Raw genomic sequence first — 10,980 nt, 5'->3', positions numbered from 1 at the left:
ACTTGCACCTCAGCCGAAGCTGGATTAGAAACTGCTGCCGAGACCTGTTTTGTAATCCTCTGGAGAAGATGCAGACGTAGCCCTCACAGCACACACGTCAAATCATGCAAAGTTTCTCCATGATTCACTTTTTAAGACAAAGAAATATTCATGATCCTTCTCTTTGTATGCACCTGTTTACAAGTAAAGTCTGTAGATAAGAAATCTACTCAGAGGTGGAGGGGTGGGGGGTCTATTTAAGCCAAAGCACTGAGTGTTTAGCTGAGAGCTGGACCTCCTCCTCAGCTACAGCCCCTCACATCACTGTTACAGAGGGAGACATTGACAGCACTGAAGCAACAGCAAGGCAAAGCTCGTTTTCTTCATTCGTTCTTTTCAAAACAAACTAAATACTAAATTAACAGCGGACTATTCATCCATGGCATCACATTCTCAGTAACGTTGCACAGAATCTCCACAGCCTGTGTTCAGCCTCGACTGTGCAAAATCTCATCCTTCATCTGCTACAGCATGCGTCCATGCCTTTCTTCACGCCACTGTTACGCAGCGTCTCTTTAAGCGCTCATTTCTCCTTCACCTCTTATATTGACAGACTGCTTTAGTGAAACAAGGGTCCATGTGTAATGTTAGAATTGCACTAACGAAAAAATCCCATCCAGAGAAGCTGGTGATTCCCAAACTGTGGACTAAATATTAGACTGAAAGCATCTGCAGTGGAAGGCTTTACAGGATCACAGGTACATAAACAGTGCTGTGAACAAGAGCTTGCCCCGTTCTTGATATACACATTGTTTTTTGCATTTTTGTCTCACTTTCAGGTCATCATACAACTGTTAATGTTACACAGACATAACCAGAATAAGCTCAAAATTAGGATTAAGGGTAAAAAGTTATCCAAACCTACCTGGCCTAAAGTCTAAAAACTGGTCGAGTATGGAGGAGCACTGGTGGGGTGTTGGCCATGAACAACCTGTTAAGGTCATGGACTTGCTGGTATATTTGGGATTGTGTTGTTCTGCTGCGTAACCCGAGCACGCTCGAGCTGTACGTCGAGAGCAGAATTCCTTTTTCCATCCAGATCCTTAATCATCCAAGCAGCCCACTTCCACTCCCACTCCCTCCACATGCTCTTACTGTGATGTTCTTTTTATGAAAAGCTGTTTTTGTTTTTTTCCTTTTTCAAACAGGGCCAGGTAGGTTCTTTTGTCCCTCACCAAAAATCACAAATCAATTAAAAACGTATGTTATCTCATTTTAAATGTTGTCTGATGATCTTAATCACTGCAGTGTGACAAACATGCATGAAATGAAGAAATCAGGAGGCAAATACTTTGTCGCAGCACTGTAGCTTACTCCAAATATACAGAACAAAATCCAAACAGGTTTCAAATGGACCAACTAGGTGTTCAAATGTTCTGTTTTCTCATGTCAGTGAGCCAAACCCATTAACATGGTTAAGTCACGCACACAGCTCTGGCTACACACCTGCTGTTCAAACTATTTGTGTGTGACAGGCAGAAGAGAGCTGGCTTTAAGAGAGACAGAGGCACTAAAAGAGCTGTTTTCAGATAGACACTGACTTGAGTGGCTGCCCCAAGGCTCAGGATAAGGTCAATAAGGATTATTTAGAACTGAGAATAATGAAAAGATACAATATTACAGTCTAAAAATAAGAACATGTTCCTTTAAAGCCCTTTCGGCACAAAGTATGTAATGGCCGTTGCATACTTTGTCCACTAGAGAGCCTAAGTTAGCTTTAAAATACCAACATGGCAGCTGTAGAGCTGGTGTCCTGCAGGCTTTAGATATGACCCTGGGTCAACACACCTGAATCCAATGATTAGTTCATTGTCAGGCCTCTGGAAACCTTTTTAATTTAGCCATTTAAACCAGCTGTATTGGATCAAGCACATGTAAAACCTGCAGGACGCCAGTCCTTGAGGCCTGGAGTTCCCCCACCCCTGTTATAGAGCTAAGATGTCGAGTAAAACTGAAAACCAGCCGAAGCTGAGCTTTTAAATAAAGCAACAGATGAGATTCTGGACAGCGAGACTCTGAACGATGGGCCAGTAACAGAAAAACATATCAGGAACTTTAATGGGATTTTCTGACAGGAGGGTGTGAAGCAGAGAGGCCACATGCACAATAATCAGGCTGCTATGCAAACACGCACACAAGCACACAATATTGGTCCCCACTGTAGCGCCGTTAAGGATATAATAGTTTATTTAGCACTTCAAAATATGGGTCCGTCTACAGACAGATAACTGCAAGCTGGTGTAAGGCTGGTAGTCATCGGTGGAGCACTTGGGCACCGAGAGTTGTGTTCCACTCACTCACTCACACATACAGCCTCAAGATGAACAAAGCGAGGCTGCGGAGCCTTTGCACATGTAGCAGCTTCCTCTTTGCCCTCCCATCCGTGTCCCTTGTTATCATAGTGTTGAGCCATTTCTCATTCAGTAAGAAAACTTAAACAAAGGGCTACATAAACATATGTTTGCATATAAATTATTGGCATTTTAATGATGCTATGTCAGTACTAAGCTGGAAAAAAAGACCTGTGAAAACCTGTTGTGTGTAAAAACCACACCTGGTGTTATCACATTCTCCTCCACGCAACTTTGAGGGTTCGCGTTCAGTTAATTGCAAAGAAAAAAACAACAACAAAAAGCCTTCAAATAAAACTCAAGAGTACAATCTGTATTTTCTTTAACTGTACAAGTGTCAAAAATATCCAACTATTTCCAGCTGTGATCTGCCAAGTGATGCTGATGGATGTGCAGGTATTCCACAGATGCTGTCGTGCAGCTCTTGAGAACACGGGTTCGCTCCCGGAGATCTGAGCTACACTGGTACGGTACAAAAGCAAAACTGCTGTCCAGGAAGAAAAAGGCGAGTGAGATGAGAGGCGAGGAGGTCGTGCGTCATCCTTATAGGACGTCTGACGTTTCTTTTCGAGTCCCCAGTCTCGGGCATGTGTCCTCTTTCTGTTGGAGAAACGCAGTGACTGCATCTTGATGGTGAGAGTGTGTTGATGAGGTTTGATAAGTGTCTTCTCTATTTATTTTTTTTATTCCATGAAAACGTGTGTATGTCTGTGTGTGTGTACTGGCAGCATACAAAGTCAACCAAGCTGCCAGTGATGTTTGAATTTGCTGTGTTACTAATCCGTGTGAAACTGAAGCATCACATTTTGGGCTCAAATCATGTCCACACCAGGCTAAAACCCACCCACTTGTCTCTTTTCCCTCCTCTCTTCTCCTTCGGTCAACCAATCAGCCGAGACAGGGGCGGGTGGGGCCTAGGCTCTGGGCCAATAGGAAAGCTTGTACCACCTCCTGGGTCTGCTGGGGTGTAGTGTTGACGTCCTCCAGGGCATCCGCCACTGCAAACTGCCGGTCCCTCAGCCGGTTCCAGTTGGACAGTACGTTGTGGTATTCAAACACCTTCTCGTAGTTTCCCACTGAGTTGTAGAGTTTGATCAGGCCTCGGTAGTCGTACTCCAGCCCACTGTAACCCTCGCCAAACAGCTTTTTACCTGTGAAGACAGAAACATCACAGACCATGTTTCATTCAGTCTCTCTGACTCGAGCCCCGTTTTTGATAATGTTACCCTCTTCCATTGTAGCGAAGTAACGTCAGGTGTTGGACTGATTAATGTCAGCTCTACATAAATGATTACATAACAATAACAGCAAAACTTGGCAATTAACTGAGAAGTAGGTTGAGTATGATGCATCTCAGTACAACATGTTCTGTGACGAAGCAACATCAGGACCCAGGCCTTGGGCCTCATTTACTGTGACACTAAAAAACATGGACGTGAACTTGTTCTGCTCTTACTGACCGATAGCGATGGAGCGCAGATAGAGCCTCTCTGCATCCTCGTACTGGTTCATGTCATAGTTGTAGAGGGAGGCCAGGTGACCCACAGACAGAGCCACCTCATAGTCTTCGTGGCCCAGTAGCTGCTCCTTAATCTGGATGGCTTTGATGTGCATCTCCTCTGCCTCCTGGTTACACAAATACGTGTGCAAGACAAAGAGATATGAATCACAAACAAAGACAAAACTCAAAGGCAATATTTATTTGGTTTCCATGGCCTTTCCCATAAATCAAACATCCAGCTACGTTTCCACTGAAAACAAAAAGTGGTTCAGTGCCTGTAAGTGTTGTAACTGGGTCAAAGTAAAGTTGTCACATTACACTCTGAAAGCAAGTTATGGCCTTTCACACTTAAATTGTTTTCCAGTCCATTTCCAATGGACTAAAAGGAATAACGTGTAGTCCCAAGTCAGTCTCTCATTAACAGCAGGATATTAGATACTTGCCCAAAGTCATTTCAGCTGCAGACTAGAACTTCTGCAGGATTACTTTTAACCTCCACTCTGGCTTTTTATAGGCCAAAGACAGCATCTAAGACTGGTGCACACTCTTTATAAATGTGCACCACTCTGATATTTGTGTAATCCCAGCCAACTGCAATGACAATATTTCACATCTCATCATTTCTGGCTTTAAATAGCAAAAACCATTCAGTCTCCCACAAACAGTGGTTTGTGCTTGTAAAAGCACAATGTGACTCACTCTCACACAAACACTCATCTCTTAATCAAGATGAGGTGAATGTGGAATAGCTGTTCTCTGCCGTTGACCTTTTCTTACACTGAGATTATTTTTATCACAAGGCAGCACAACTGGCACACGCTGGGATGGTTTATGCCCCTTAATTTTAATTATTGTGTCAAATATTACAAACCACACATGTCCTCCTCACCTTAAACTTCCTCATGGACTGGTAGAGTCGTCCGAGGTTGCCATAGTGTTTGGCTGTCTGTACGTTGAACTCTCCGAAAGCCTTCTTGGCCAGCTGCAGCGAGGAGAGGTGCAGGTCGTGAGCCTCCTGCAGGAGGCGCTCTTCTGTCTCTTTATTGTGACAGTCGATGGCAATTTCTTCCAGAATCAGGGCTGTTGGGGAAAAACAAGCAAACGCGGATAGAGTCTATAAGACATAATGCACAGCTTCAAACAGATACAGCACTGTGCAAAAGTCTTGAGCTATCCCTAACTTCTTATGTTTTAAAGGATTCAGACTCCATGTAAACTGGTCTTAATCAATAATTCTCCAGGCGTCCTGAAGCTCTTTCAAACTGTTTGTTTGGACATCGGCTGCTTTTTCACTCACTTGCTGAATGTTTTTTTAATCTGTCAAACCACAAAAGTTTGACCTACGAATAGACAACTTAGCAAAGAACCAGTTTTAAATTGTTCTTTCAAGGTACTTTATTACAAGCAGCCAGTCACACACACGAGCATAATACTACTCTCCACTTTGCCTGCCTTACCTTTGACTCTCTTAGAGGAGGCCAGCAGAAGATGGTCCTCAGGCAGAATGTGAGTTATGATGTCTATGGCACGTTCTGCATGGAATCTGAGGGACAAACACAGCACTCAGTCGTGTAACTCAGACTTGGCTGGAAACTCTACATATTGGGGACAAACACTTCCAAGAATATCAAGTGTTTCCATTGAACAAAGTTGTTTTGCAGCTCATACGGTCCAAAAGTGGATCAAAGGTCTCACCATTAGGCAATGCTGACTCACAGCCTTTGTATACACGAGGAGCATCACATGATTAATTACACAAACAACAGGCATCTCCAGTCATCTTTACGTCTGCCCGTGTGTACAGTTAAACATTTGATATGTGCAGCTGCATACACATTACCCAAATACCAGAGTCTGACTTTGGGTGTTGGACTACATTTACAAGGCAGCTCATGAGGAATGTAATTAGCCGAGTTTAGAAGATGCACTCACAGAGCATTGTCAAATTTCCCAGAGCTGTACTGGTGCACATATGAGGAGTAGGCTAGGTCTTCATGGGCTGTGGCAACATGGATGTTCTTCCCCCCAAAGACCGATTGTCGGATATCCAGCGCTGTCTGGGATTTGTACATCAGACAAGATTGAATTAAATAACATCACTGAAAACAAGAGCATACTCCTGTAGCACATCGCTCTACGTACCTGGTAAATAGCAACCGATTGGCATATGTTGTCCACATTTAATAAGTAAAATCCATAATCTAGCAGCGTGTCGGAGTACTTGGGATGCTTGTGTCCAAAATGTTCTCTGTAAGACAATATTTTCAGTCAGAAACTGCGATGTTAGAAAGTACCCTGTCGAGTCTTCATTACACCCAGCGGGTTACCTTGCTAGAAACACTGCATGTTTGATCAGCTGCTCTGCTTTTCTGAACTCTCTTTTCACCACGCAGGCCTGCAGGGAAGAGACAATCCACAGTTTACACATGTGTCTGGAAGACTAGTGTAAAAATTCAGACAAAGACTGATCTGAGCGATAAATACATGTGTGAGTGTTACCTTGGAGGCCTGGCGAAGGACATCAACCACTACTTTGACAGGCAGCCCTGGAGTAATTTCCTTCATAGCCTCTATACACCACCTGTACGCCTGAGAGACAAGGTCATTGCAGACAGAAAGGACTTTCAGTTGTCTCAGTATCAAAACTGTAAAGCACCTCAGTGGTCAAACCTACACACCTCGTCATAGTGGCTTTTGGCAAAGAGCAAGGCACAGAGCTCGCCGTACAGCGCTGCCTTGTTGGCCTGGTGGCCATGTTTGGCTAGTTTGTCCATGTAAGACTGAGCAAGCTTGAAGGTCTCCTCCCCAAGGTGGTACTTGCAGTTTCCATTACGGACATGAAGCAGCCTGAAGAGAGAAGACAGGGACGCTTCAGTCTCAGTCTTATCTGCTGTATTACTGCATAACTGTCAATTTAAAAACAACAAAAGCTGTGGAAGGAAACTGCTGCACTGGTTTCCCTGAAAATAACTGGATTCAGTTTTCCGCAATTTGCAACATGTGTGTGTGCATGTATGAGAGAAGCTCAGGCTGGCTGTCACCACTGCTACCGTCTCCTGGATTCCTCAGTTTGTATGGATGGTGAAGCCCATCTTTAATGTGGTGTTAGTGCTACTGGGGCACCACACAGGACAGTCCTGTTGATTTTCTACACTATAGATTTCCAGTGTAACAGGGAATCGAGCCACATGCAGATGCTCTCTAACGACACTGCAGTGGTTGGGTGGGCAGGAGTCAGAGTACAGGTACTGGTGAGACGTTTTGTGGGATGGTCCAACAAAAATCTCCCCTTCCTGAACGTCCCCAGGACAAAGAGATGGTTGCTGACTTCCATAGTTCACTTAAATGACTGGACACTAAACTGGAGAACCCAACAGTGATGCTGTGTACAACAGGCGGATGAACAGTCTCTAGTTTCTCGGGATGCTGGTAGACATGTAGCAGGATCAACAAACTAATCTGGAATCGTCATTGGGCAGCAAGGGACAGGCGGTCACTGAACAAACTGCTCTCCATCACGGACAACCCATCACACCCACTCGGTTACACACTACAGAGACAGCAGAGCTCATATAAAACTGTACCACAGCTTACATGTTTGTGCCCGGTCAACACACCCGTCAGGACCAAATATGCTACAGAAACATCTGGATCAAACATTTTTGCAGCTTTTTCTTAGCTCTACAGTGTTCAGTTTATTCATTAATACCATTTGCTAGGATTCATTTATATACAAGGCCTTAAATATGGGCCCATGGTACTTCTAACAATGTTGCTGTTTTAGTTTATAACAGTTACAGTGTTGTTACTCCATGACAGATAGCTGCTACTTCCACTCAGAAGGAAAGCTTAACCGTCTGTGATGAGATACAGTTTCTGTGTTTTATCCGTTTTCATCTGATAAGAATCAAAAAAATGTAAAGACAGACTGTTTAACAGCTCTTCATATGAATCACTCAGTGGCTTTTATTCACAACTAACATTTCAAGCTGTGCTGTCAGACGCCTAAGTGTTCTGGGAGAAAACACATGTTGTGTAACATCATCGGACTACAGAGTCGGACTACAGAGATGAGGTCAACAGACTGACTGAGTGGTGTTCAGTTAACAACCTCCAACTGAACACCACGAAAACTAAAGAACTTATCTTGGACTTCAGGAAGGGCAGAGCAGACCCGGCCCCACTTTACATTCACGGGAGCTGTGTGGAGAGGGTACACTCCATGAGGTTTCTGGGCGTGCAGATATCTGATGACCTCTCCTGGACTGCAAATACTACAGCGGTGGTAAAAAAAAAAGGCCCAGCAGCGTCTCCACTTTCTGAGAGTGCTCAGGAGGAACAACCTGGAGGAGAGGCTGCTGGTGACATTTTACAGAGCCACCATAGAGAGCATCCTAACGTACGGCATAACAACATGGTATGCAGGGTGCTCAGCTGCAGACAGGAAAGTACTGCAGAGGGTCATCAACACAGCCCAGAAGATCACTGGCTGCTCTCTGCCCAGCCTGGAGGTCACTGCAAACTCTCGGTACCTCAGCAGAGCTGGCAATATCATCAAGGACCACTCTCACCCCAGCAACCAACTGTTTGAACTATTACCGTCAGGCCGACGGTACAGGTCACATAAAACCAGGACAAACAGATTCAGGGATAGCTTCTTTCCCAGAGCTATCACCGTAGTAAATAAGCACAAAAACAATTGAACCTATTCCATACAGTCACTGTCATTATATTATGCTGCTATTCATACTGTCATTATATTAATGCTGCTATCCTGTATATATTGTACATACTATTGTTTGAGTACTTACGATTGTTTTTTTTGTACTTTTTATATTTTACATTTATATTTATTATTGAAACTTGCACCAAGGGTGTGGCACTCCAATTTCGTTGTACTCTGTACAATGACAATAAAGGCTATTCTATTCTATTCTATTCTATCATATCTGGCACATCTAACAATTATGGTATTGTAACTATAGGACACAGAGTTCCCTGGTGAATAAAAGCAGCTCTTTGACACTGACCTGACACAGCATTCCACAGCCCGGTAGCAGTGGAGGACCTCACTGTGGAGCGTGCACAGCTGCAGGCACGACAGAAACACTTTCTCTGCATCTCCATACCAGCCCGCATCAGACAAGAAGCCACCTACAAACAGAAACATGACAGTCATCTGCCTAACAACTATGGTGTCTGCTGGTCATAGCACAAGGGTCTTAAGAAAACCAAACTTTGACTGGAAGTTTGGTCACTTAGAAAGAAATCTCTAGAGCATAGGTGTCAAACTCTGGCCCGTGGGCCAAATTTGGCCCGCAGCCTAATTACATTTGGCCTGCGAAGCCATACCAAATTATTATTAGAGCTGGCCTACTGGTATTATACAGCTAATATATATATTAGCTGTATAATACTAATACTTTGCTTGTTCCATATTCAGTTTTCCAGCAAAACCTATTTGAGTCCATAAGAAAAGATTCATTCTTACATCTGGAGGAAGATTTTTTTTTCAATAAATATTAATGTTAGCCTGCAACTTTGTTCCATTTTGAATTTTGGCCCACTCTGTATTTGAGTTTGACACCCCTGCTCTAAAGTTTTAAGGCACAGAGAATATCAACCCAAAATCCAGAAACACACATTATGTAAAAGTTAATGACATGCAAATCAGTTTCTAAGTGAAATAAATATTTAGTATTTTGGTGGAGAAACCCTTGTTGGGAAGCACAGCAGTAAGATGTTTCTTGTAGGGATTTTGGCCCATTGCTCTTTACAGAAACTCTAAAACCTGGCTGTTGCTTAGCAACTTGAGGCTTCGGCTCACTCCACAAATTTCATATAGGAATGCCAAGCTTCTTCTTATCCTCTCCTTTGTTACCTTGTTGGTATGTTTTGGGTTAATGTCATGTGGGAAGACTTTTGTTCTTTGGTGGAGAAACTGGAAAGAAACTGATTCTGCAGACAGGTGTGCTTTATACACATAATGAGTTAAGATGGGGAGTATCTGGAATTCACTGACTAATGTTTCAGAGATCTATGGGAGCTAGAACTCTGCTCAAATATTAAATTCTCTCAATGACATGACAATAGGGCTGAACGATATATCGCATTTGCGATAATATCGCGACATGATCAAGTGCAATTTTCTAACCGCAAAGGCTGCGATTATACTCTGGACATGTCCAAATTCATGGGCTGCATCCTCCTGAGGCCGCATTTGTGGACCGATTACGTCACAGCGACGCGCGGCTGTCCAAATTACTACCATATCCCAGAATTCATAGCGCGGCCCAGCCAAACTCCAGTTTCCAGCAATGGCGGCCGCTACTAAGTTTTAAAATTACTCATACTAATCTTTCTGGGTCACAAAATAAACTTTTAACATATTTTCAGGCGAGAAAGTAGCTGTGTAAACATCAAATATCTGCTCGGTTTATCAAGATATCCCATATTTGCAAAAGTGCTTCGACGTTTTCAGAGGCGTCTGCTACCCACCAGCTCGACAGCTAGCCGGGAGCTCGAGGGTTACTGATGCGGCCGAGAACGGCACAACTCCCGGCACATCATTTTCAGATCACCGCGGAGTTTCGCTCCTCGGGTTAAACGTGATATATAAGTCACTTAGACAACCTAAAAATGTTATTGTTGGGCTTTTTTCAGTGTTTTGTTTGTTCGTGAGTAAATCGGTTTGGCTGAGATTAAAGTTATTAGATTAGATAAAATAAAACTTTATTAATCCCCCGGGTGGGTTCCTCCTTGGTTTTCACACAGCTGACTAAACGTCAAACAGAAAACTTATTAAACAGAAGTATGAGACAGTCGAGAATTTACACCAGTGTCTGGTTATATTTTAGATAGCAAGAAGCAGACGGCCGAGTTTATTAAACTCCACCGAGACAGCGGTGACGCTAATCAGAACTAGACCGTCCAATTTCACGCCTTTAAACTTTAAAGGCGTGTTTGTGTGTGTGTTTATACAATTGCTATTATGTTTGCACTTTATGTGTAATGTTACTGACTGCAGAGATCAGTAAGATGTGTGTATTTTTTATTTATTAGTTTTATTTATTTAATATTATTTTTTAA

The 10,980-nt window shown here is 43.2% G+C and overlaps 1 protein-coding gene across 1 annotated transcript in view; it reads right to left on the bottom strand.

Moving 5' to 3' along the window:
- Positions 1 to 347: 347 nt before the first annotated feature.
- The window catches only part of LOC147313869 (amyloid protein-binding protein 2-like), a 34,836-nt gene continuing 24,203 nt past the window's right edge, over positions 348 to 10,980 (bottom strand). Inside the window, exons 4-13 of the mRNA XM_086260587.1 lie at positions 8,922 to 9,045; positions 6,570 to 6,738; positions 6,391 to 6,480; positions 6,219 to 6,286; positions 6,034 to 6,139; positions 5,824 to 5,948; positions 5,349 to 5,434; positions 4,781 to 4,971; positions 3,851 to 4,016; positions 348 to 3,541 (exon numbers count right to left, since the gene is read on the bottom strand). Of these exons, the coding sequence (XP_086116713.1) occupies positions 3,279 to 3,541; positions 3,851 to 4,016; positions 4,781 to 4,971; positions 5,349 to 5,434; positions 5,824 to 5,948; positions 6,034 to 6,139; positions 6,219 to 6,286; positions 6,391 to 6,480; positions 6,570 to 6,738; positions 8,922 to 9,045 (1,388 nt within the window). The 3' untranslated portion in view covers positions 348 to 3,278. The remainder of the gene's footprint in view (positions 3,542 to 3,850; positions 4,017 to 4,780; positions 4,972 to 5,348; positions 5,435 to 5,823; positions 5,949 to 6,033; positions 6,140 to 6,218; positions 6,287 to 6,390; positions 6,481 to 6,569; positions 6,739 to 8,921; positions 9,046 to 10,980) is intronic.

Source organism: Aulonocara sp. 'chitande type north' Nkhata Bay, linkage group LG14, assembly GCF_057382095.1.
Source record: "Aulonocara sp. 'chitande type north' Nkhata Bay isolate Kocher_YH1m ecotype deep benthic linkage group LG14, A_spYH_male_GT1.1, whole genome shotgun sequence".
In the NCBI taxonomy this organism is placed as follows: Eukaryota; Metazoa; Chordata; class Actinopteri; order Cichliformes; family Cichlidae; genus Aulonocara; species Aulonocara sp. 'chitande type north' Nkhata Bay.
The sequence above is the reverse complement of the archived record's forward strand: the minus strand, read 5'-3'. Positions and strand labels throughout refer to the sequence as shown.